This window comes from Amphiprion ocellaris, chromosome 21 (genome assembly GCF_022539595.1).
Source record: "Amphiprion ocellaris isolate individual 3 ecotype Okinawa chromosome 21, ASM2253959v1, whole genome shotgun sequence".
NCBI lineage: Eukaryota > Metazoa > Chordata > Actinopteri > Pomacentridae > Amphiprion > Amphiprion ocellaris.
In genome coordinates this window covers 24,653,686-24,680,955 of record NC_072786.1, presented here as the reverse complement: position 1 = coordinate 24,680,955, position 27,270 = coordinate 24,653,686, and the positions used below count along the sequence as shown (strand labels likewise).

Sequence of the window (27,270 nt, the reverse complement as noted above, 5' to 3'; positions counted from 1 at the left end):
AGCACAAAACTCAAAACTAAAATAAACTAAAATTAAATGGTCAAGTTTTCATTTAGTGCAACCAATTCAATACTTGGCCTTCTGACACAATACCTGTAAAATTAATGGAGTTCCATCAGCCTCGGCTGTACTTTGTGTTTAGTGCTAATCAGCAAAATAGAGCATGCTAACAAACTAAGGTGAGTAAATAGTCTGCATGTGGATATCATCACATTGAGCATGTTACCATGGTGATGCCGTGCCTAAATACAGCCTCAAAGAGTCACTAAGACTCTTAGTCTTGTTTACAAAGAGCAGACATGTCATTATATAAAGTAAGTTACTCTGATAGATGTGATTTCTCTAGAGCGTGCGATGGTACAAAAGCAAACAAAGTAGATCCTTTTTCCTGTTCTAAGTTGATATCAGCAATAAAACTTGCTTATCGTAACACAATTGGGAGCACAAAAGTTACAATCAGCAGAGGACAATGATTTGTACGTCACGCAATCACAATCACACAACACTATACTTGTTCATAGTTCAACGATAGCATGGTAACCCGTGAGTGGCCATTCAGCTGACACCTTACAATGCAAGTGATACATACACTGCAGACAGCAGGCCACAAGCAGACAAACATCTATAGTCTTACATGAAGGCCACAAGGAGACCCTGTAATCCTGGGATTAGCTTTGGAACAAAGAGGCTTTTTAAAAACACTGGCCTACAGGCATCTTCCTCTGTACTCCTCCGCTTACAGTCAGAAAGCTTAACTCAAGGGCCTTGTTCCAGTAAACACTAAAACTTTGGTGATTAAAAGTTGTTTTGTGCTGGTGTGATCTTCCTTCTGTCCTCATGAAAGCAACCTCATAGGAAAGCATGATACAGACAAACTAAAAATGCCACTGTTGCTACCCCAACAAGCACTACCTTGACAGCTGGTACGTGTTAATACTGTACCTTGCTTCCCTAAAGTGTCCCAAGGTCAAGTGTTAACAGCAGTATAATCTCCCGAATCATGCTAAAATCAGTCCTGCATTACACCCAAGTGGTGTCGGTCCAGACAGGCCTCCGGTTGTCCGAGCAGAGCTCAGGCCCCGAAGCCGAGATTTCCTCCATGTCTTCCTGTGCTTCCACAGCCTTGTCGTTATCTGTGGTACATATCTCCGCTGTCAAACCCTGTCCCTCTTAGCGATCAGGCCTCGCAGGGCTCAGCCACTCATTGGATGAGTGCGGAGGCAGAAGTAAGGACAGTGGATTGGCAATGGCTGAAGGCGCAGATAAGACCAGCCCACTCAATGTTGTTAACCCCGTCTGACAGGATATAATCTCAGCAGCTGAGCTTAAATCCATGATGACCCCACCTGATCTCACACTCCATTGGTTTTCACCTATTCTCTGTTACACTAATTACCCTTCAGTGTACATATTTTCATCTCTTCTTCATTTCTTTGTTTTTAATCTCTTTCTCAGTTCTCTCACTGTATTATCCTCTTTATTCTACCCCTCCCTCCCCCACTGTGTGACACTCATTCTCCGCCTATTTCCCTCTCTTTAATAGAGGCAGACTGTCTGTTTACCTGGAAAGGAGACGAGCCAAAACATGGCAATAAAAACAGACCAGCTTCAAAGCCGATTGAAGAATTATTGTCAAACAACCTCCTGGGTTTATTTTTGTTCTCAGTGAGTCATACAGAAAAGAGGGCTCACTTGGCAACCGGACCACAGACACAGTTTGTCTGTGCGTATATGGTGATGTAACAAAACTCAGATTAAACTAAATAAGCCAAACAACTTTCCAAATACATTATGAAAGCAGTATGAATCACAAAGTACTAAATAAAGCACAACCAACAGCTTTGCTCTTCTCTACTAAAGTTCAACTGATCTCAATAGAAATTATTTCAAAAAGCAATAACAATGTAACTGTAGAGGCTAACATAATAACTGCTAACATAATGTGATTCACAACTGACACACTTGAAACTTAAATCATCATTTGTTTTGCTGCAAATTTATTCATCAGATTCTGTTCTGGAGAGGATAAAGGGGGAAATTTAATTATTATCGTCAATTCTTATGTAAACAAGGGTTTTCAAGCACTGCCCTTTTAGAGTGATTGCTGAATATGCAAATGTGTCAAGTGGGTTAGTCAGAGGTGACGCACTTCAGTGCTGTGGTCCAATCAATGAGATTATGTTTCAACAGACCTTGTGAGAATCACTGTCATGAATTTGTGATTGTTATTTACTGTGCAGCACCAATTACCAAACAGAGCTATGGAACGTTGTTACAAAAATAACTACCCATCTTCACACCTTAGCTGTGAATTTTCACACAACTCCTACAGTGTTCATCTCAATTTCAGATATTTCATGTCACTGCAACTCATCACCTTGTGACTCTAACGTCTGTGCTTCTTAGAGAAATACAGTGCAACGATTAACACAAGGAAACACACCAGAGGTCAGGAAAAACAAATAAAAGTACACACAGTCATAACTCTGACCAACAGCTAAATCAATGTGCTGTAGAAGTTAAAGTTAAATCAGTTGCCATGGATACCCATTTTGGACCGTAGGGTGTTGAGGGGTCAGAGAAAGCTTACATGATGTTATATGACTTGCTAACTTGATTAATAACCACTTATGCTTGTAGGTTTGCTGATGCTTGAAGTGTACCCTCAGGAAACCACCAGTCAAGGAATTATGGCTTTTTCTAAAATTTTACTATCTACTATAATTCAACTAGACAGGACATTGTGTTGGACTATTTACCAAAAGGAAAACTTTATATACAATGTTAGAAGGCAAATTTTATAGTTCATACATATGAATACAGATATAGGTAAAAATTTGAAAGCTATAAAGCTGTGATGCAGCACAAGCTTTTCATAAAGCTGTTCCAATTGGTCTGTTGATCCGGTGAGTTTATGCACAAACACATGAATCAGACAAGTCTGAAACAAATAAGATGACACTCAAGTGATCCTTGAGAGGAAACACGTCTATTACATATGCCATACAGTGCAGAGGGGCAGTCACTGAGTTCTCTGTAATGTTAACTCCCTCTGCTGGTAGGGAGCTGCTTTCAAAACCAAAACTGTGGAAAAGGTAGTCAGAGCAGTCACCACTATTGCAAATATGGAGACATTTAAACTCAGCTTTTCTTGCATGTGGCATGTAAGCAGATTTGCCCCAAAATATTTTCAACTAAATGTAAAATCTCATGGGTTAGAAGCGTTAGAGCATTTACGATTCACAACAGCAGAAACATGACATATGTCTTTCTTTGCAGCTTTTCTGGTTCCTTTAACTGTGACTTAGACTCTGAAACTGGAGTAAAATATCACCTTGAGAAACATTGGGTAGCTATGGGCTAAATACTGTTAGTCATGATTTATAGCATGCATGCCTGACATTTTGAGATAGAGAAATGTTCCCAGCATCCATAGTCTGACAGTCTTCAACTAAAACTCAATCTCTACTTTGCATCTTTAAAAGAATCTCACAAGAATACAACTAAACCTATCTGAAAAGATGTAAACAAAACGATAAAATCTTGCAGATGACTAATCACAGCACAGAATCCACAAGGGGGTGCTACAACATAAGGACAAGGTTCATGTTGCATGACCAGTGATGTAAGACTGTGTGGCCAAATCCATCCTTATTTCTTCACAGTGATGAATCCTCTCTTTGATTTGTTCCTTTTCTGTTCTATGCAAACCTCAGTGTGACTGCTAATATTCTAAAATGAGATGGTTTCAAACCATATAGTCACAGTAATGACTATTGAGGTGACAGGCTTTTTGAAGAGCAATGTCAGAAAATGATGAGCAAACCGCTATTTTCAAACATGGAATTAGGATCTATACATGAGAATGTTGGGGAAAGTTCAATGTATGCACAAAAAAAATCAGTACCAGAGAATCAAAAAAAACAGCTTATCCTGCAGGTTTATGGCTGTGCATGAGTAGACAGACAGGCTGAGAGCCACTCCTCATACGAGTATGAGATAATGTTTGTCCACCAGGTCTGGGAAAGTTAAAGACTAAACAGCCATAGTTGTCCTGGGGCCAGAAAATATCCAGTCCTTTCTACTGTGCTAATATGCACCGCCCAAAATAAAACAAGACAAAGGAAGGAGGATTAAAAGAGTTAAGAGGCTCAAGGTATACAGTATGCAGCTCCATTTCAAGTTTAGTGGCACATGCAGAGAGAGTGTGCGGCTCTTTGATAGGCTAAGTTGACATTTTAAACATGTCGTGCATTTAGTGCAGGTAGGATTTTAGCAGATACATGGCTACATCTGCACTGATCCACTTTGAGACAGTCATTCTGATTATTCATCAACCAATAAATATTCATGTGTTTTATCAGGACAATTGCTGCAGAGGATCTGCAGTTTCGCATTCAGACTCATCGCTTAGAATGAGTGTCTCCACAAAAAATGTGCAGGGAATCATAAAAATCAGATCATCTGAGAGAAATTTAATCGCAGGCAAATCCGTCACAGAGGAAACTTCTCTGTCTGATTTGATTTGCAAGTAGATTTTTAAATCTATCCTAAGTACTTTTTGTCAAACAATAGCAGGGAGTCACAATTACAGCATGAGATGATGGGAAATGTTCAACTGTAGTCTAAAAGAAGCACAAGAGAGAAACAGAGATGTCACGGAACACACACACACACACACACACACACACACACACACACACACACACACACACACACACACACACACACACACACACACACACACACACACACACACACACACACACACACACACACACACAGCTAACATCACTAAAGGCTACTGCTTCTACCAGACCAAGTAAGGCTTCAGCCGCAAAACTGAACGTACTAAAGTTAGCAGAAGTGCATTTTATTACTCAGCCAGGAACGCAGTTGAGTTATGTCAAGATTAGCGTACGTTTATCTGTTTGTCTGTCTGTCCGTTCACAACATTACTCAAAAATGGACTAATGGATTTGGATGAAATTTACAGGGAAGGTCAGAAATGACACAAGGACCACCTTATTAGATTCTGGCAGTGATGTGGCTTATAGTCTTGATCCACGGATTTGTTAAAGATTTCTGTATCATTGTGAGACAGTGTCTCAGTATTGCTGTAACTATGACAACAAGTGAATGCTAAATACTGGGTTATGCTTTCTACACGTACGAGCCGCATGGAAATGAGACGCTTGGAAATCTGCTCGAGAGACTACGTGTGACTTTATACTCCATGCGGTGTCTGCTCCCAAACTGAAGGGGGCAGTGTATCGCAAACACATGTCTACCTAGTCTACTCTACTACTAGAGTAGAAGAAGTCTGCCATTGTTTACACCACTTACAAAATGACATTTTACCAAATAATTGCATTTTAGCAGTTAGTTTTGATTTCACACCATGAATTGTTCATATCCTGGTTGTCACGGTGATCTCTGTGTGATGAATCGTATAAATGCCTGTATTTCTGAACTTCTGCTACTAGGAGCTCCTGTTCTTCTGCCAGCTTTCCGCATCTCCGTCCGTGCAGTTAGAAATATTTGGAGGTGCCCAAAACTACAATACAATGTGCTGAAAATTAGGGAATAAAGGTGTTTATTAATAAGTAGTTGCAGTAATGTAAAAATGTACATTATTCAGTGGTTGCCATGACAACAGTTAAACAATGAGGAGGTAGTGCATTTGCATAAACAGCAAGGCAAAAAGGAGTATTGAAGATCACAGGGTGATTTAACCAAAGCCTTATGGATGAGGAAAAATTTTCTCCTGCTAAACTGTGACAAGACTGATCTCATCCTTATCGGACCTAAATCACTCACACCATTTCCCCACCCCCCCATTACCATTGATAACACCACCCTATCTCCTTCTGCTCACATCCGCAACCTCGGTGTGATATTTGACAGCAACCTCACTTTTGAACCCCACATTAATCAGATCACCAAAACTGCCTATTTCCATCTCCGCAACGTCGCCCGTCTCCGCCCCTTCCTCTCCTTCTCAGCCGCTGAAACCCTCATTCATGCCTTCGTCACTTCCCGCCTTGACTACTGCAATAGCGTTCTCTTCGGCTCCACCTCCAAAGTTCTCAATAAACTTCAACTCATTCAAAACTCTGCTGCCCGACTCCTCACCCGAACCTGTTCTCACGACCATATCACACCCGTCCTGCGGAACCTCCATTGGCTCCCCATTTCACACCGCATCCAGTACAAACTGCTTCTCCTCACCTTCAAGTCCATCCATAATCTAGCCCCCTCTTACCTTACCGATTTGCTCCTCCCCTACACCCCCCCCAGGAATCTCCGTTCCTCCCACACAAACCTCCTTTCCATCCCGCACAGGACCAGCCGGCGACATTGGGGGGACAGAGCCTTCGCCATTGCCGCCCCCACACTCTGGAACTCACTCCCCCATGCCCTCCGTGACTGCACCAACCTCACCACATTTAAATCCCTTTTAAAGACTCACCTTTTTAGATCTGCTTTCCTTAAGTGATTCTGTATTTTATCTTGAACTTGTTTACTATCTACTGATTTTAATTATCTGTTTTGTTCTATCTTATTGTATTTTATGTACAGCGTCTTTGAGCTTTTGGAAAAGCGCTTTATAAATAAAATTTATTATTATTTATTATTATGACATAGAAAGATATTCAAAAGACAGGTATGTGTCAAATAAAGGCCTTTATTTATCTCTCTGCAGTAGAAGCAATTTAAGGCCCTGGCCACTATTGATCAGTTTGCAGTAGCTTCTACCACAATGCTTTCTTTTCTCCTGTATTGTGTGCAATTTCAGTCAGAAATATATGATAGAATGTGAATGTGATTAAATTCTTATTATATGGGATAATTAATTACTTTTGTGACAACGTACGACATAGCGGTACAAATCCTGCAAGTCGTGAGCATATTTTGAAGTACAAGTAATCCATTAAACCTTAACGAATGCTGCTGTATAACGGCACTTTTGATCTGTTAATAAAACCCCACATAAGTCACATGTACGGTTTGATTTCTGCATCTTTGCTGCATGTCTTATCCCTCTTTATCTCTCCTTGTCTCATGTCACCTACTGTACAACCCAACGGCACAAACCAAACAAACAAACAAAAAAACCCAAACTGAAAGTAGAAGTACACGTCTTACCATGGCTGTAGCTGACCCCCGGGCTCAGGGTGGAGGGGGTGGCAACGTGTTCCCTGTTGGGGGTCTGGAGGCCCGCCTCCTTCTCCCTCTCCTTGTCCCGCTCCTTCACCTGGCGCTGGCTCATCCTGCCTGGGGTCAGAAGCACGGTGTCATCCCCGCACACTATGGCAGCTACACACAGAGAGACAGGGAACCAGGGAAGGGAGATAGAGAGGGACAGAGAGGTAGATGAATATAGTGGGGGAGGTGACACATGAAAAGGGAAGACATGAGAGGACAGATCAGACATGTTGCCATCTTATTTCACATCAGACAACATCTACAGACAGCCCTCTTGTGGAGCATCTGCTACGTGCAGCCTTCTGTTTCATAACCTCTTTTTTGATAGCTTACATAACATTTGTTTTCATCCAGGTCTTATGATTGGAAAAAAGCAGTTTGGTGAGCGCTGATAACCTGAGTATGAATGTTTGTCTCTTATCACTCCAGGTTGTTTATTCAGTGCTAATGAAGCAAGCAGCCGTGTTATTGCTTAGCGATGGGAGATCATTCTGGATGAGGACCAAAATAAATGTGTGAAATTGAAAAAACAAGTTTATCTTTGATATCAAGTCACTCCCTGATTTTGTACCGCTGTGGATCTGAATAGCAGTTCGGATAAAACACAAATCTGTTTTAGTTCAAAAACATCAACAGCGAGCTAAGAGGAGATTTATTGTTTTTTGACAGCTTTCAAATAAACTAGTATACTGATTAAGAAAGTGCACAACAATATATACTGCACATTCAATAACTTATGCTTTTGGACCTCTGCAGCTGTCAGATCAACTCAAATACCTTTCTAGCAACACAACCTCTTATATTTCAGAGATGAATGTGCTTTATTTATGACCAGCTGGATGTACTCACAATAAGATTGTGAACAGGACAGTGATCCTGGAATTTTAAATGTGTAGTTTTGGTCCTTCTTTTCCAGTGGGATGTGTTGCACCACCATTATGTGTCCTCATGTCCTTTTTAATCTTGTTTGCTTGCTAGCTAATTAGCATTCACACACAAAGTTAGTTCCTGTGCTGTTGGCTTATTGTGGCTGGCAACTAGTAGAATATACCTCACACTAAACTGTAATTCTATTTCTGTTTTTATCTGCCTCCCAAATACCAATTTATGCTGTTTTATATGTACATCCTGACAACTGCAGGTGGTATGCTGGGACTCAATTTTGTGACTTTAGCTTAAGATGCACTAGGGTGTATGATTGCCTTTTTAGCTCAGCAAATAAGCGAGCTCCTCAATCCTGCACTATGATATATATCTTGAAGTTACAGAGCAAAATAATACTGCATGAATGTTGGTGAATCGCAGTGATATGCACACACACAGACACATGTGGCAACAAAGATACTACATAATCCTAATCATAATTCAGTGACGTCAGCCTCTGCCTATCCTATCAGACAGCAGTGTGTGTTCAGCAGCTGATTTGTTGTGTGACTTGTGGAAACTGAGCTGTATGTATGTCTGTGAGCTATTGCAAGTTTAGATTCACCATATATCAGTACAGCCATGTTGAGTACGAAGTACATCTCATGAAAAGTGTTGGCATTTGAGTCATCTGGACAATCAAAGATTTGATCCTCTTTGAAACAGTGGATTTTGATAAACAGATAACACATAAAATAAGTGTTTTGCAGTTCTTTTCATAATTAAATTTGATAAAAATCTGGCATCTCAGGTCTGACACCCTCTGTACAATTTAGGTATTTTGCGTCATCATGCCAAGATCTAAAAAGCTCTCTAAGGCCTTTAAAAAAAGTTTTTGTTGTGGCTGGCTTTGAGTCTGGCCAAAGATATGACAAGATATTTCAGATAAACCTTTTCACTGTGAGAAAATCATTTGAAAGTGGTGCAGATTTCCAGCAATTGCCAAGGTGTTCAAGGACTGGCTGCCCCAGAAAATTCAGCTCAACAACCCCAAAACTTCATCACAGGAGCTGCAGGTATCTCTGAAATAGTTTTTTGTCAAATGCTGCATCTACATTCAGAAAGAGATTGCACAAATTTTACCTGCATGAGATTCGGGAGAATGACTTTGCTGTTCAGACATTAGAGTAAAAATGCAGTCTGCCAGTGAATTTACAAGCATAGACCAGGCCTTTTGAACTAATGTACTCTGGACAGACGCATCAAAGATGGAGTTGTGTTTTGCACAGAGATGATAGACATGTTTTGAGCAGACTACAGACAGCTTTTCAGGAAACAAACCTCATACAAACTGCAAAGCATGTTGGTGAAAATGTTATGGTTTGGTGTGGCTTTGCCATGTCAGTGACTGGACAGCCTACAGTCACTGATTCAGCAAAGAGTTCTGCATCACATCAAAGCCCATTTCAAGATAATGGAAGGCCATCTGCCCATAAGTTAAAGTTGAACTAGAAGTGGACCTATTAAAGAATAATGACCCTAAGTACACTAGAAAATCCACCAAGAAATGGCAGTAAAAGGAGACATGGAGGGTTAAGGAATGGCCTAGTTTTGACGTTTTGCAGCCCAATGAAATCATGTGAAATGGGCAGTATGTTCAAAAAAAGCCTTCAAAAGTCTTGCAGCTCATGGAATTTTGGAGGTAACCATTAACATTTTTAATAAAGGAGGGCAATACAAGTTTGTGAGGCAAAAATAGATTATTGTATTTACTTATTTCACAAAAGAATATTATATCCGTTGACATTTTTGATGAATAAATGATTGCAAAAAGACAATTTTACTTGTTTTTACTTTTTTGTAGGCAGTTTCAAAGGAGATCAAATGCTTCTTTCTGCAAATAAGTCAAAGACGAAACAATTTCCACTATTCTATGCATCTATTTTTTCACATGACTGCACAGCGGGGCTACAGATAGCCTATGCAACTTGACAAACTTAAAAAGTGCTATGCAGAATGAAGTCAAAAAGGCTATATGCAAATTCCTCTCCAATGATAAACTGCAATTTATGGTTTATTTCTACAGGTGGACCTTTGCTAGAGAAATTAACTTTCTGGCAGGAGCCTATGATGAGTTCAAACATACAACACCATGGGAAAATATGAACACTGGTCAGATGGAAAAGCAGAAAATGGTTTCATTACTATTAGCTTCTATTTGCTGCTATAAACAAATACTCTCCCTTGTGTTCCTAGGCCTAAATACCAGCGCTGGCCCTTTTGCACTGCCCTTAGCCCTTCCTATGAAAGGTCACTGGCTTACCGGAGGTGGCATGGTGTTCTCTCAACTCTGCATGGTGCTAGCAGGGGAGAAGGGTGGAGACAGAAAAAGAAAAGTAAAAACAGCAAGAAAAAAGTAAGAGGGGAAAACATAGAAGACAAGAAAGAGAGTGAGAGGGATTGGAAGAAGTGTGTCAGAGGTTTTTGGATAAAGATTAAAGGAGGGGAAGGGAGGAAGGGCATCCACCATGTGTTGTTGACCAGATGTTGGCAGTGGTAGGTTTGCGTGCAGCAGGGTTGGTGATAGTGGGCAGCATCAGCATCAGCATCAGCAGCAGTGGGAGAAGCCGCAGCCACATGGGACGACAACAAATAATAATAAAAAAAAGAAGAGACAGGAGACAGAAAACAAAAGAAAAAACAGACATTAGTTTAACCAAAATGTTGATGGAAGACACAACTTAACACAAAACTGACACGAGATTGGGGTAGTGAGGGAATGACAGACAACTGGGTAATACAAGAGAAATGGATAATGACGGGACTGCACGGCAAATACACATAATGTTGTATTAAACCTGTAACATCCTAGAATATATTTCAACAATAGTTGCAGTATGGAAAAAATAATAATAGACTATGTCAGTGCACTTTAATATAGCACCTAACAACTGTTTTCATTATGGAACATTCTATTATTTGCTCTACCTAAAAAATGCCAAATAAAATATAATGCTAAATCATTGATGACAAAACAAACACATTTGACAAGCTGGAATCAAAAAGTTCATGGTATTTTTTGCAAAAATCACTGACAAAACAGTTATCAAAATAGTTCATAAGCCTTTAACAGAGACTGATTAATCTACTAACTGCTGTTTTAATTGTGATGCATAAAGTCATGCCTTAAAAGAAGCAAACATAAATGAATTACAATTAGATTTTTATCATGTTCATAACTATGCATGACTGCGCTATGAGCAAAATGATAAGGCCAGCATACTAACATGCTCTCAAGCAAAGTTTCAAGTAAATTTGAAGTAAAAATGTAGTATTGTCAAATGTGGTATTGTTATGTTACACATGGCTGTAATAAACAGAGCAGAAAAAGCTGGAAACAAAGCCAGGACTTTATCAACTGCTGAATAAACTTTAAAGAAATAGAAACAAAACTGTGGCCATCTACGAGAGAGGTGAAAACAATCAAAGAAGCAGAAACAGCTCATGTGTCATGTGAGTTGACTCTTTATCAGAAATGTTTAGAACCACCTTGAGCAAGCATTAACAATATATTTGCAAAACTGGGTAAGTTCTAGAGAATTTTGCCTAATGCGAAGTCTATGAATATTTTGGGAATACAAGACAATGCTAAAATCCTGAGGATTAGTCAGCAATATTCAGCAGCTTTACTGTACCAGTTAACATGTAAAATACTAACATATGCTACGTAGAGAAGTATTTGATCATCAAATTCATGATGGCACGAGAAGAAAACTGATGTGATAATGAACATCAGAAGGATTCATCCAGGCTCAAGTGGCCTAACAATAATAGTAACAATAACAACAATAATAATTATTATTATTATTTAATTAATTACATTAATTTACTTAATTATTAATTAAGTCTAATTCACACGGCAGTAGCAATCATTGCTGAGAAGCCATGGTCACACACCCTCCTTCTGTTCACCACAGAGAGCAGAAGCACTTAACAGCTGGTCGAAAAAGGAAGAGGCTATGATTTGGTTTGCTCACCGCGGCTATCCTCGATCCTGCAAGCAACATCTCTGCAGCGGAACAGTAGCAACTTCACTACTTCTCTTCAGCCACAGTCACAGCCATCTCTCAGACTCACAACATACCAACACACTGCGGTATGGTCCAAACATTGCCACCCTTAGGAAGACGTCTGGCTCTGGTTTGTGTAGAAACGGCCATTTAACAAGACCCTAATTAACCCATGTTGCCAATCCGTACAGCTGCAGTGGGCAGCTTCAACGCCATGGTCATAACCGGAGCAGGACGTGATCGTCTAATCCCCAGACAGACCAAACGGCCACAAACAGCTCAGTAAGGAGAAAGACAAAGAAAACTATGCCACTGATTGGATATTGCTCAGGTAATCAGGAATGGGAAATCAAATCGCCAAGTGCTGATTGGTTAGAACCCTGAGAGTCACTGTCTGAGAAGATAGAAACACTAAGAGCTGCTTACAACAATAAGGCAAAGGGATTAGGAAACTTTCGCTGAACGTCAGAGGTCGAGCACTAATGCTTTGTGGAGAGGCATCCAGAAAGTGGTTTTGTAATTTAATCTTGGCTCAGCTGATCGTCTCACAGAGGAAAGGCACAGTTAGACTTTGCTCATTCCCCTCAGGTTGACCTGCAGACATGGGAGTGGAGAGGTCAGAGGAGGCCAGGTGGATTCCTAGATAGTTCTTCCTAAGTAGTCCAGGGATCCCAGCCAACAAACCTCTGTTGTTCCAACCTGTACAGTAACGCCGCCTTCTACAATCACAGCCTGAGTCTAATCCCACAGCAAACTATTTCAATCAAACTCTCTATTTGGTTTAAAAAGGGATAAACTCATCGCAACTGTCTGCAGCTTCCTTGACTGACAGACTGATGTGTGAATCCAGGGTGGATGCTCTCTATAAAAACCTCACCTCATGATTAGTGCTGATTAATTATGCAGATGAGTGTGTGGGGGTGGTGAAGAGGCTGACAGACAAAGTGAAGGGCCACAAAAAAATCTCCAAGTGTCACTAACAAAAAATATTAACTGCGACAGGCAGCCTGAGAAGCGCTTTATTGGTACAGTGTAATGAGAGGGCACTGCTGGATCACGGCATGTGGCAAGGCTAGATTAGCATTTGAAAAGCTTTTTTCCACTGTAAATTGACAATCAAGCAGGGGAGGCTGGTGCAGTTAGATCTAAATGCATGACAGACTGATCAAAGGGGACCAAGCAACTGGCTACACTTTGAATCAGCCCTGCTTATATATTTTTGGAAAAACAGTTGATTTTATGCTGCTTAAAACCTACAAGTATCGTGAGCTTGACTTCTTTCATGTTTCTCTTTGTGTCTGTGGTTATTGATGAGAAGGTCAGGCTCTCTGTTTTGTCTTCAGGTTTTTAATATGTAGCTTAGAAAATACACTATAAATCATGAAGTAGCTTTTGATGCTGTGTTAATGTAAATACGCCAGTATCAGGGCTTCACTGGGCATATATTTATGGATAAACAACAAAGGCAGGTCAAAATTCAGTCCTTTCTTTTCTCTGCTGTGCTGGGTTTACAAATCATTCAGCAAGCAGCTCCTCATTTTTAGCTGGTGCCGACAGTCCCATCCAGCAGTTAAAAGGACAAACATCAGCAATGAAAGGTCATATCAGCTGTTACTAATCAATAGTTTTTCCATCAGTGAATCAATGGCAGGCCAAAATAGTTGCATGACTCTCCTCAGCTCCACTCATGCTCCCTCTCTTTGCACATTTGGTGACAACTTCAGAACCACTCTTTAGGTTAGGACACCTACGGCAGATGTCACTGAGGATTTATCCATCTGTATATACGCTCTACGGTTCTGATCCATGTGTACTGAGTACTCAGATCACGCACACAACTACGAAATCAACCTTCATTCTGACCTCTGCTACACAACTACATGATAAGTTATGTGACTGTATCCTGCACTGTTGGGATGCAATTGCTGTGACAAAACATGTCCACAGACAGACATATAAATACCTGTCAAAGTACTCAAAGAAACCTTTGTGGTAGTTCCACCACATTTTTGCAGCATTTATTGTGGCTGTTAAAAAAAGTGTCTGTTCTTCTGTCTTTGTATTCTCTGCAAGTGAGCATCTGTACTCAACTGAAGATTGTAGGCTGAATGAAGTAAAAGAAGCATCAGGATACAGTCGCATTCAAACAACTGAGCTTTCATTTGCACCATATGAAAAAATGTAAATGATCAGCTTCACAGTCTGAAACCAGCTGTTAATTAAAAAAAATACATTGAGGTAAATTCATAAAGCTACAGCTGTCATTTTGCCAAGGCTGTTCGTTCCCCCCATATGGCATTGTCAGAAATGCAGAATTTAAAAAAAAAAAAAAAAAACTATTTAGCAATGCAGCATTTTTTTTTATTTATTAGTTATTCAAGATCAGAAATCACGACACTATAGAATATGGCCATTTAATATAGATGTACCCACAAACAAAATGACCTTGCGCTGAGCACAGGCATGTCTTATGCATGTGTACGTTATGTACGGATACTGAATCACATGACCTAAATATGTAGCGAGTGGCAGGAATTGATGTGATTTGGAAACACCCCCACAATTTATTCAATTGTTCCTTGTATGATTTCCGACGGATAAGTCCTGATAAGTCCACAGTGGTGGATTTATAGTAGGATCGCAATCATGATCATCAGCAGGCAGCTGATGTAGTGTTCGACTTGTTGTCATAGTTACAGCGACGCCATGCTGCTATCTCACAATGATACAGAAATCTGTAACAAATCCACGAATCCAGACTATAAGCTGCATCACTGCCAAAATCTAATCACTTGGTCCTTGTGTCATTTCTGACCTTCCCTGAAAATTTTATTCAAATCCACTAATCCGTTTTTGAGTAATGTTGTGAACGGACAGACAGATGGGCAGACAAGCACACGGACAAATATACGCCGATTGTCACATAACTTCGCCAGGTTTCTTGGCAGAGTAATGGATACTAAGGTCCATCCAAGTATAAGACTTGACTTTGTAATATCAAATGCTATAGGAGATGGATGTGGGGCAAAAATACCTTAAAACCAGTAACTTTAAGTTTCATTAATTGATTTTAAGGAATATACCGATGATTGTTCTAAATAATATTCTGTTTCCGAAAGAAACAAATCAGCACATGTCCCTTGACACACTTTCAGTCTCTATTTACTGATACTTGTGGTTCTAACTTAAGCAGCTGCAGCTGTAAGAGCACTGAGCTAAATAAACAAATGATTTGAATTTAGTAAGACGGTGGGTTTAGGGGGTTTCTAAAGTCATGGGTCTAGTCTGAAACTATTAAGCTATTCAACTTTAGTTCAGTGAACTCCTTTTTTAAAAGGCACAAGATGAGTTTACGCCACTTTATATTTAATTAAACTGGGTTAAATAAAGGAAAATATCCCCTTGAGGGATTTATTCACTTGAACTCAAGAGGATCATCTCATGTTGAATAGAAAATACGACATGGCCAAGATTGAATTGCATGTATCAAGTTACCGTTTATTCAGCATTTTATCATTAAACTGTTTCGGGTTATAATGTCATAATACTCCGAAACCCATTTCAATGAAGCGGTGCTGAGTGTTTAAATAACTCAAACACACTACACACTACACACTGACACAACTGACTACAGGTGCTGGGAAAGCTGACATCTGACATCCATGTTTGATTAAACAAACATTTTAGACATGAAACTCCATTCCCAGTCCAAGACATCTACTTAAATCTAACTGATACTGAACTATTCAGGCTTGTACTGACATTCATATCATGAGGTCCTTACTGCCATCACAATCTTAACAATGTTATCACACATTGTAGATTTGCCCGATATCATGCATGCCTACTAAAATACTGATTTATCCGTCGGGCTCTGACATTCAATAAGCCTTCAATATAACCACATTCCTTTCTTATACAGTGAGTATCTCCACTAATGCAGCTGGACTTTCAAGACACGTGTCAACCTTTTTCCCTCGTCAACATCCTTGCAGCATTTTTCTCTGATGACAAGAGATGAGAATATTTTGACCAGAATCCTGTGCTGGGCTTAAAGCATCCATAAAAACTCATTCTAATAGGGAACAGTGGTTGAAATATGCATCTACATTTTTACCTTTCTTACTATTCATTTCAACGCTGGTGATAATTCCTGTTGTCAGATAGAGGAAAACTACTCGACATACTGTAGGCTCACAGCAATTGTCATGTAACAGATAAAGCATCCAACCAAAATGTTTTTATGCAGGTAGAGTTTCAGCTTCCACTGAAGTGTGGACCAAATAGGAGATCTTAGATAAACCAAAAGAGTTGAGCAATCAGGATGTTAGTGAACATGATTGCATACATAAATGAAATATTGTAAGACTGAGCAGCGATATAATCGACTCAAAATACAGAAACGAAAGGCAGGTTTTGCTGCAACACATGACAGTGAGCAAACGTTAGCCTGCTCTGTTTGATCAGGGAGAAGTCGAATAATATGAGCCAGAACAAACTGACTCCTGATGACAGCTGACGCATTTAGATACCAAGGTAGTCTGTTCTTTCAGGAAGGACAAAACCTAATAGATATGTAATTTAAGGCCTGTACTTCAACTAAGACTGCAGATGCATTTCGATATATTTGCAACATCTCTCTACTTTAGAATATGTCAGTGTCACAGCGATTAAAACACAAACGTTCATATTTTAACAACCTTCAGGTGTGAGTGAGTTGAATGTGTAACTGTATATCACTGCATGTACACCAGACAACCTTTACTGGATCAACAAACGCAAAATAAAGAAAGACCAATGTTCCCATCACTTCAAGGTGTAGCGTGGCTGTCCAGTTCTCCTCAGGCAGAACACAGAAAAAGCAAGGTGACATTTTGCTGTCTGAGTCTTTTTCATCCGCCTTTTATCTTGCTTTCAGACCAAAGCCAGCAGCCTGCTGTGTCAATGAGATGACATGCAAGGACAGTGGAGCACATGCTCTGAACTAAAACTGAAATATTTCACATTCTGTCTGAAGCAGAGACGTGAAGCAAAAACAGAGAGAGGAGTCAAACCATCTGGTGTTTTCTTTTTCCTTCTCTAGTCTTGAGAGAAGTCATTGAGTGGCTTGCAAATATAAAATTTTGCAACAAATACACAGAATATTTTATAAATCCGTATTCTTATTTTTTTCTGTACAGGGAGCAGCATAAACAGTCTATGCATCCGAGACTACAGCCCCTGTGTATGGGCCACCTGCTAGTGATGCAGGTTGAGGTTCATATGTGCTGTCATTCGTTGATCCTAAGAACGTTCCTCAGGCTGACATCTTCCACAAGACTAATCAGAATACAGTATAGCTAACTACGTTGTTAGCTTATCTTGTTTTGTTTATCTCTATTTCACATGCTGTATCCAATCAGTCTGCTGAAGCCTCCCTCCACTGTTACTTTGGGTGAGATGTGATGACACCCATCCCAAGTCCTGATCAACATCCAGCCCTCCTGTGATCCATGATTTGTCTACATGTGTATTCAGAGCCAGTGAGCAACAAACTTTCACAGCAAAAACAATCTTTCAAAAAAAATGCATAATAAAATAATTGTCGCCATTAATTACACGTTAACATGCCCAGTCCTAATATATATATATATATATGTATATACACTGTGATGATTAAATGTTCCCTTAATTTTTTTGAGCAGTATATAGTTTTAAAACAATGTATACACAACTACCACATGCCTGACTTAGGTTCAACTACTACTGAACTGGTACTTAATTTCTACTAGATATGTCCTTGAGCTTAACCAAAGAATTGGCGCCTATCTGGACATATTTTCAAAGAATTAGTAAAGCCTATGAACCTTCTATTCTTTCTTTGACATCACTGTGTTTTCTCTACCTCAGCCTGCTAGTGCTACAGTATTGCCATCCTTTACTGTCGGGTTCTACGGAGCAAAAATAGCACAACATGTGTGGTAATTATCATTAGCAAAAGCAGTGAACACACCATCCAGGTACCAGCTTCTCATTTTTAGACAGTGTAGACTCGCTGCCAGCTGTTGCTAAGAACACAATTTAGATCAAGAGGCTTGTGAAAAATAAGGTATAAAAGCTGCAGCTAATATTTCATTGATACATATTTAATCAGCATTTTGGCAATTGTCAGTATGTGGTTTGTCTAGAGACCAAAATAATTCTAAAGAAAGTGTACAGCTCAACTATCAACACATATTCATATGTATATAGAAGATGATGATGGAAGACCTTCAGTAAATACATTTTATTCTACTGAAACTCATATTTCCCTCATTTTCTCCAAAGCTTCCAAACTTCTATGACAAACCCTGCCTCACGCACAGAGCACGCTCTCTGTGGAAAGATGAAGAGTGCTTACGCAGAATAAATGCCATGACATATTACATAATGTTTAAACATCACTCGCAGCAGATTTCTGACCCAGTTTTTTAGTAGCAGGGAAAGAAGAGATAACACCAATAGGCTTTTTCCCCAGTATCTTCAGGGCACCTTTTGTCAATTATTCAACTTGAAATCAAAGCACTATGTTATGAAAGCAAAACCTAAAAAAATGGTCTAACACTCTCCTGTGTATTCAAGCAAATATCTAGAAAACAGTCAACCAGTTCCCCTTGTGTGTGTTAGAGGTCATGATGGAAAAAGATCGACAATTACAGAGGCTAAAGAATATCAAAAGAGAGAGAGATTTAGAGAGTCTAGATGCTAGACTGGTGCTGGTTGGCTGAGTCAAAAGAGGTTTCAGTGTCAGCTTTTTTTAAAAAGCTAGACAGTACAGTTTATAAATCTAGCGACTGCATCCAAGCATTGCTTTATTTAACGTGTTAGCTCGCTTTATATACAAGCTTTGGAAAGTGTGAGTCACAGTTTCATAGTTCATGTCTGGGGTTGTTTAACCTTCACAGGGTTCATCCTAATGCAAAAAATAAACTAAGAAAAAAATACTGTAATCTCCTAAGGCATCTGAGGGAGAACATTTGGTACAAACAACCTTGACCTGTGTGGGTGCTCTATCATCAGCTTTTTGGCTGCACCAATACCCTACCTGCCAGATTTGACTCTTTGCAACCTCTACTCCAAAATGAAAAGCAAGTTAAAGGCTTGCAGAAGAGCCAGTGTGCTTCACGGATGATGGTTAAGGAGTGTTCAAGTGTGACAGGAACACTGGGAGGGGTCTATCATTGCACGAGGATCCAAATATGAATTAGTATGGATTTTGCTTGTTTTAGACACAGACTTGATTTTTTTCACCACATCTTGTAGTTTGTCCAACTCTCTGATTTATTCTGGAAGAACACCAAACAATCTTCCAAAATATATTGTCTAATTGGGTCATGTAATGATTGTGATAGAGTGCTATATAATTCAAGTCTCTCACACATTTGGTTAGCCCTGTACGGAGGCATCTTCTACTTTAATCTGTTTTTGAAACATGCAGGAGAACACTGGCACATCATGAGATGAAACGAGACTTTTAAAAGTTTTATCTTACATTACAGTCAACTGTGTGTCCTTATTTATTATGTGGGTTGATGCAGCTTTGACTCCAAACACAATTTTGATATATTTTCATAAGGTTGATTGTGTCTAACAATGTGGCTAACAGAGGCTTACTTACACTTCGAGCAGAAGGTGAGAATTAAATAACCTAAGTTTAAAATGTTTTTTTCATTTACCTTGCAAATTTACACTTAAACAGTCAATGAAACGACATGGGTCTGTTAAGTTTGTTACTATAAACAGTCGGTTTGTCACTATATAACCCACTCATTTGATTTATTGTGAATGTGAAAATACTGATCTGTGCAGGCTGACATAAAAAGCTACATTTGTTAACAGCGAGCATGTGACTTCAGTCTACAGTAGTTAATGTAATGTCAAAATATTCATCTTTAATATGATTATGCTATTTCTCCCCTTTGTAACAGCAATCACTTACAATACTGACAAACTGCTTAACATGTTAATATAAAATGGTGACTTTGTGTTGTTATTGCCCTTGGAGAGTAAGAACAGCCACTTAGGTTAATATGAGTCTCCCACCAGCTTCACACTATAATGAAGTGTCCAACAGCAGCTGTAGTGACAGTGGATTAATCAACAATGCTTATGAAGCCTGGCATGGAGTTCTGTTATTTCTGAAGCTAATGACCTGTGTATTTATGACTGGATTACACTACCGTTGAAAAGTTTGGGGTCACCCAGACAATTTCGTGTTTTCCATGAAAACTCACACTTTCATCCATGTGCTAACATAACTGCACAATGGTTTTCTAATCATCAATGAGCCTTTCAACACCATTAGCTAACACAATGTAGCATTAGAACACAGGAGTGATGGTTGCTGGAAATGTTCCTCTGTACCCCTATGGAGATATTCCATTAAAAATCAGCCATCTAGACTGGATTTCTGATTCATTTAATGTTGTCTTCATTGACAAAAAAACTATTTTCTTTTAAAAATAAGGACATTCCTAAGTGACCCCAAACTTTTGAACGGTAGTGTATGTACTGTGGTGATGATGCTGTATAGTATATATTAGTAAAGATTTATACCAGTGATTCACCAACACAAGCTACTGTGATTTTAGCATCACAAAGACCCTAAAAAGTAGATCAAAACCTTTTAAAAGCACCTGCTCTGAACAAAATTCTATTTTAAAAAAAGGCAAATCTAATCAGTCTCATAAAATTATCCAGAACTTGTCTTCTCTGCTGAAACCCACAGTTTGTAAATAACCATCAGATAATTAATTTCCTGGAAAAAACATTGCATGTAATGATATCTTGCTTCTATTCGCTGTGCCAGTTTTAATTAAGAAATCTGACACAAGCTAGGTCATTGTAAGAATGTCCTAATCGAGAGTTTCTGACTCAGATATTTACTGAAAAGACTGAGAATTCTCATAGAGGGAAATCATCACAGACTGCTAAACGGAAGGATGTGAATTCCATTCTGGTCTTATTTCCAGAAATGATAAGCACTAATAGAAGTCTCCTGACATCAAAACAGGCCAGACGGAAGCTCCAGTGGGTCACAGCACAGCAATAGAGAGGCATTCACAAGCATGTTTAGAGTCCTGGGAAAGCATGTGAGAAGACAGATCCAATTAAACTAACCTGAGTTATTTATGACCAGGGCAATGAGAGTGACTAATTGTTACACCTTCAGCATTCTGAACAATTATTCTGTGAAATGGCATTAGAATGACTGACGACCTTCGCACAAACATATAGCATATTAATACTGTACTTTTACAATCTGATTGCTTGGGGTGGAGGACTTTTAAATGAGACATTTCCGGATTTAAACTAGAATTTGGTTCATATTAAACTCTTGTACCATACATGTACGGGAAAAATAAACAACTCATTTTGACAGTGAACCTTAGATATTTGAAATTATATTTGAACAGCATTGCAAATAATGCACTTTACTACAAAGTACAATATAAAAATTACCAGAAATACATGACCAAAACTCTGTAAAGTACACCTAAGTATTTTTATGGGTTGCATTAATGCACCTGACAATTTGCAGGACATTTAGATAATAATAAAACTCCCAGCTGCACAACACTGCTGCAGATGTTTAGGGAACATTGGTAAACTGTAGCATCTATTAGGAGTAAATTTTAGCTTCAGAAAATAAATTAGGTTACACGCTTCCCACTGCTCAACTTTCTGCATGCACATCAGCCACACAACAACACCTACAACCACAAAACAATTCTCAGTAACACAGATATGATGAATCATATCTCAGCCATACATGCTAACATTCATTTATATAAAAAGACATATGCAGAGTCAGTCTGAGGTCCTGATTATCAATCATTTTTCAAGGTATTTTTGCAATTTAGCCAATAATAGATTTGTCTAATGAAAAATATGGAAGTGAAACTTTCTGGCTATAGCTTCGGGCTTGCTCTGGGGGTTTGGGCCATTTGGGTTCTGTAAATCTTCTTGAGACAATCTGAATTGTAATTTGTGCTATATAAATAAAATTGAATTGAACTGAATAGTTTTCCACAGCCCAAAGACATTCAGTGTAAGGTCATGCAGCATCAAAGAAAAGCGGCAAATCCTCACATTTTCAAAACTGCAACCAGAGATTTTTTTTTTTTTTTTTTTTTTTTTTTTAGCATTTTTGCTTGACAAATGTCTTTTAAATCGATTATTCAATATCAAAAAATGAAATTGCTTTTGTATTTTCTGTCAGGCAGCTCTAACTGAGTGTCCAGGAGCAGTGTACAGCTGATCAATCTAGATGGTGAAAGCTTTTTCTAGTAGAAGTACTTGTGGAGAAAAAAAGAAACACTCCAGCAGCATGTCAAACATCCATACAATCGACCTTGCATGGTTCAGCACTCTCCCTAAAGCCAGCCCTGCTACATTAAGCATCAAAACAGTACTCACTTACAGAAAACAGGTGGAAACAAAAAACACTTTACTGAAAGAAGCTTACTAATTATTCTTTGTTTGTCTTCTGTCACAAAAATAAAGTGAGGCAAATGTAAAACTGTTGTAAAATACAAGAATTGAAGTCAAACAACTGCAGAAATTATCAGATAAAAAGGAGCACCACAATACAATTGTACAATCTCAGTGACGTACATCTGAGACTAGATTGAAAATTCTACTTTATAAATGATGGTACTGCACTTCACATTTGTGCAATACCAAACAGCCACAGCACTTCAATTCACCATATCCTAAAGATCCTTCTCTGCAGCACTAGTTCAGTGTGAAATCACTGATTCCAGGCCAGCATGCGGCCGTGTCAGAGTGGCTTTATCTATCACAGAACTGACACATCTGCCGGTAAAAGGAGGGTCCACGTCCAAAGCACGAGTTCAAGCAGGCAGAGAGCTACAGTATGAGATGCAGCTCTTGGATGCTGCTCAAATGGCTGCTGATTTACAGCTGGAGTGGAACTGCAACATGCGCCATAAATAAAATGTACTAATCGTATAGACCTCAAGAGTGTGGCCAGAGCGGCTCGGTTGGCCCAGATACCGTCCAAAGCAAGGCACGAGTCTAGGCAATAAACACAGAGATCCAAGGCATTGATTCATTTCTGAAGCTGGCAGAAAGGGAGTAGCAACAATCTCGCAGGCCATCAGTTTTGTGTTGAGTTGTTGTCTGTAAAGATGGGTACCAGAGACCAGTAATAAACAGGCCTCGACGTTTAATTTTTAATGACCCAAGGATGGGAAAGCTCTGCTGTTATCATTTCTGCTCTCAGTACTGGACAAACTAAGCAAACAAATTTCCTATTTATTATTGCTACATAAACATTATCTTGCACTTTATATTTCATCAGCTCAAGTTTCAAATTTGCCTGTGATGCATTTCTGCTATTCCCAATCCAGATGACAGATCTGTCTCACAGCCAAACGCTGCAGCACTGTGCACTGCAGACACACACAGACTCTGCTTTGAGTGACAATGACATAAAGAAGCAAACATTCAAAAGTGTGGCTACACTTCACTGGAGTCCAGGCAGACAATGTTTGTTGCTATAAGCTCAACAAGTCCTTTGCTGGTAAGAGCTGAATCATGATCAATGTGTGGAAACATCCAGTGAATAGCCCAGCTTGTAGCTCATCTTTTCTTGCCCCAGGTATGGTGAATATGCTAGCAGCCTAGAGTCCTCACACAGAGTGAACTACATTATAATAACACAGGTTAATAAATAAAATAAACCATTGTCTATCTGACTGCTATTGGTGTGGTCATAAATTCAATTTTAAATGGTCAGAGTTCCAGATGAATTATTAAGAGCCCAGACCAGTGATATTAAGGCTGCAGGGGAAAAAGAATTGTTCAAAACATTTTCTCACATAAAACGATTCATTTCTATAATCACAGTAAAAAGACTATCAAAGAAAAAGTATAAGTCTGGCATTCAAGTTTTAACCAAAAAGTGAAGAAAATCTATAATTTTTCTCCTAAAAATATAAAATTAACAGATAAAAGAATAGTTACAGTACCACATCAAAATTCTGTATTGGCAAGAGTAGCAGTACTGTGAAATTATTAATAATACCTAACTTTTAGTCTGTTTCAACTATATAGAGAGACAACAAGCAGACCTGCAGATGTAAAGTGAGTGAGGACAGCGCAGGGTTCACATTTCCTTCTACGTCACTGATGTATATAAAACAACATGAACAAAGCATTGCCATTTATTCCTTTGGCAGAGCTATGTTGGGCCCAACATTTCTAATCATTAGGAACAAAGGTGTGGGGAGAATGTTAACTAGACTGTGGCACAATGGTTTCACTACTCGAGTCAAAAAATGACTTAAATCAGTGGTGCATTTCAGCACTGTGCAAGGGAGCAGGTGTGGAGAACATGGTGGCATCATTTAGACGCTGACCCACAGTGCTGCCTGTCAGAGCCCAAAATCTGCTCATGTTAATTATGCTACTGCATTGGAGGGAGGTTATTATGTCAGTCTTTAAATAAATCTCTACTGCCTTGAAACTTAGAAGAGGCTAATAAAGGGACTAAAAATCTTAAAATAGAATGCATCTTCAACCAGGGATCTGTACGCTGCCTGATGCTCAGAATAACGTGACTGATACTGTTCTGCATACATTCATGAACCGTCTAGAGCGATTGTGTTTAAGTCTGACACTGTGGATCCCTGCTCAATGAAAGACTAGGCCTAAATCCCCCAATAAATCTGTACAAATTCACAGAGGAGGTTCATTCTGAGCTTTATTTATACACGGGGGTCTCGACTTAGATCGACTTTCGTTCCTACGGTGCAACGTAATGCGTGTTTCGCTGTAAGTCAGAACTCACATATGTACATAAGTACCTATGTTACTCAGCTACGCTAACCCAGTGGTAAAATCATAATGTAGGACGTAAAAACACTGTACAGTAAAAATCAGAAGAGTCTGACTTACGCTTGGGAGTCATAATGAAGGGCAATAAGTTTCCAAAAAAACAACACAAAGTTCAAAAGTAATAAGGAGCATATTTTTACTGTGATTTATACGTGGACTTACAGACATTTATGATGGGCTTCAGAAATAATTGCATCCTTGGGAGGAGTAAGTCACAATGACACTAAATATATGGGCATTATGTCTGTGTTAAGATGTGACTGAGTTGTGACTCAGGAGGTGTCTGATTTTTGACGCACATTTTGGTAACTCACTTCATCTTATTTTTGTCTCATATGTTTTCATTCACCATCTGAATTGGAAAAAGACCAATGGCACAAATTTCTAAGAAAGAACAAGGGTGTGTGACAGAGGAAAGACTGTTAAGGACTCATTAATTAACATAAAACATTAAACGGATTTTAAATTTTCTACTGGTATCAAACAGGCAGCAGTATTAGCAGCTACTCTGAGTTTAGGTGACCAAATCTGTACTGAGAAAGAAACTTCAATCTTCAACCTAAAATCATGGTGAAGACTACAGTTATTGGCCTGCAGTTGTATGCCGCTACCAAATACTCCAGCTGCCATTTAACTACATGTCTGTCCAGTTAGTTCACTGTGAAGGCCCTGAAGTGTCAAAGTTCACTGAGAGAAACTAAAATCTAATTATTTGTAAATGCTCACAGCTTGGCCAAGATGGATGAGTCTTGGCTAAAGACTGTCATAGAGCGCACTGGTGGGTAGAGAGCAGAGGTGGGTATCCACGATTACTGTCACAAGTATCTGAACAGAAATGGTCACAATCTCCCCCTCTGAGTTAAATAATGGCCAGAGAAGTGGTTTTAGCTGAACATTAGGACGTCAGAGTGAAGTTAACCATTGACCTTTTCGACAGAAAACACAATCACATCAATCATCATCTTATCCTACAAGACATTTGTGTAAAACTTTGACAAATTAGTTTATGAATACTTGAATTACAGTGACCTCTGACAACCAAATTTTTTTATCTTTTCATCTTTGAGTCCAAGTGAATGTTTGAAGTGAAATTTAAGAGAAATTGCCTGATGGCGTTCCTGAACTATCATGTTCACAGGAATGAGATGGACAGACAGACAACCCGCAAACATAATGCCTACACTCTCAGCTGTCGCAGAGGCAAAACAAAGACAGTATTAAGCCGACAGGGTTTCAACAACGGGGACACCACCATGCAGCTGTAGCCGACAGTCTCTAAAGTGCCTTCCTTTTTTTTTGGATGTCTTCATAATTGCTTTTAAAGAAATTGGAAAATACTGTCCACTGAGAACAACGTGTACAAGTGTATACTTCTTATAAACAGCTAATGGCTTTAAATGGGTTTTTTAAAGTGGTGTTTTCCAATTCAAGAGAAAATAGCAAGTTGCTGTAAGTGGTATCAACAAGGCTTCTCAGTAAGTATCTCCCAAAAGGCAGCACTGTAGTGACTGTTTGTTAATGCGGTTCATAAGGCTGTTCATAATTTGATTTCTTTGAATAGTGAATATTTCTCTGTACAGATCAAGACAAGTCATTGCAAATGCTTACATTTTTTATTCTAAGTTTGTCTCAGCAAGAAAGTCAGATGAATGCACAAAATAAAATAAAATTAAAGATACTCAATTGCAATTAAATGTAAAGCCTCTACCCTGTGCTTTAGATCAGAAAATCTGAAGCACTGTATGGCGGGACAGGAAATCCATAGAGAGATAATTCTCAGCAGAAGGGCAAATTCCGACACTAGAGCAAACAGGAGCAGTCCTAACAGATTTCTGTTTATCATCTCCTCTCTTCACTACTAAGATAAACCTAACAATGTCCACTCAGAAGCATCCAGGAAGTAAGCAGATTAGTAAAGATGTCTGCTTTATTTAAGACATACAGCAGTTTTTACGGTCGTGTTTTTTCGGTGTTTTATCTTTAATGAGGAAGTGGTGGGGAGCTGTAGAGGAACCTGACACAGGCTGCATAGAGCATTTCATTAGACCGGAGGATTTCAGCACATCAGTCTTCAGAGCAGAGGAGGTGGGGGGTGGCTGGGTGGGTCCGTGGGCCTCATGCAGAGCGGAGTTCTGGTTTCATCACAGCAGGGGGGCACTTGGGGCTCAGGAGGAGCACGGGGGTGAGGGGGTATCTGGTCTTGTTAAAGAATTTAGAAATGCTTTGAGGAGAGAGTTAGATTAGG

The 27,270-nt window shown here is 39.2% G+C and overlaps 1 protein-coding gene across 12 annotated transcripts in view; it reads right to left on the bottom strand.

Annotated features, from left to right (window-relative positions):
- osbpl8 (oxysterol binding protein-like 8) overlaps window positions 1-27,270 on the bottom strand; it is a 112,128-nt gene that overhangs the window by 43,115 nt on the left and 41,743 nt on the right. For 5 of the 12 annotated variants that reach the window (XM_023282862.3, XM_055006403.1, XM_023282858.3 and 2 more), the window contains 2 exons: window positions 10,397-10,433; window positions 7,150-7,320 (listed from right to left, as the gene is read on the bottom strand). In XM_023282862.3, coding sequence (XP_023138630.1) covers window positions 7,150-7,320; window positions 10,397-10,433 — 208 coding nt within the window. Of the gene's footprint in view, window positions 1-942; window positions 1,141-7,149; window positions 7,321-10,396; window positions 10,434-12,110; window positions 12,295-27,270 lie in introns of those variants that run through there. The other 7 variants (XM_055006410.1, XM_055006408.1, XM_055006411.1 and 4 more) reach the window with 4 other exon arrangements.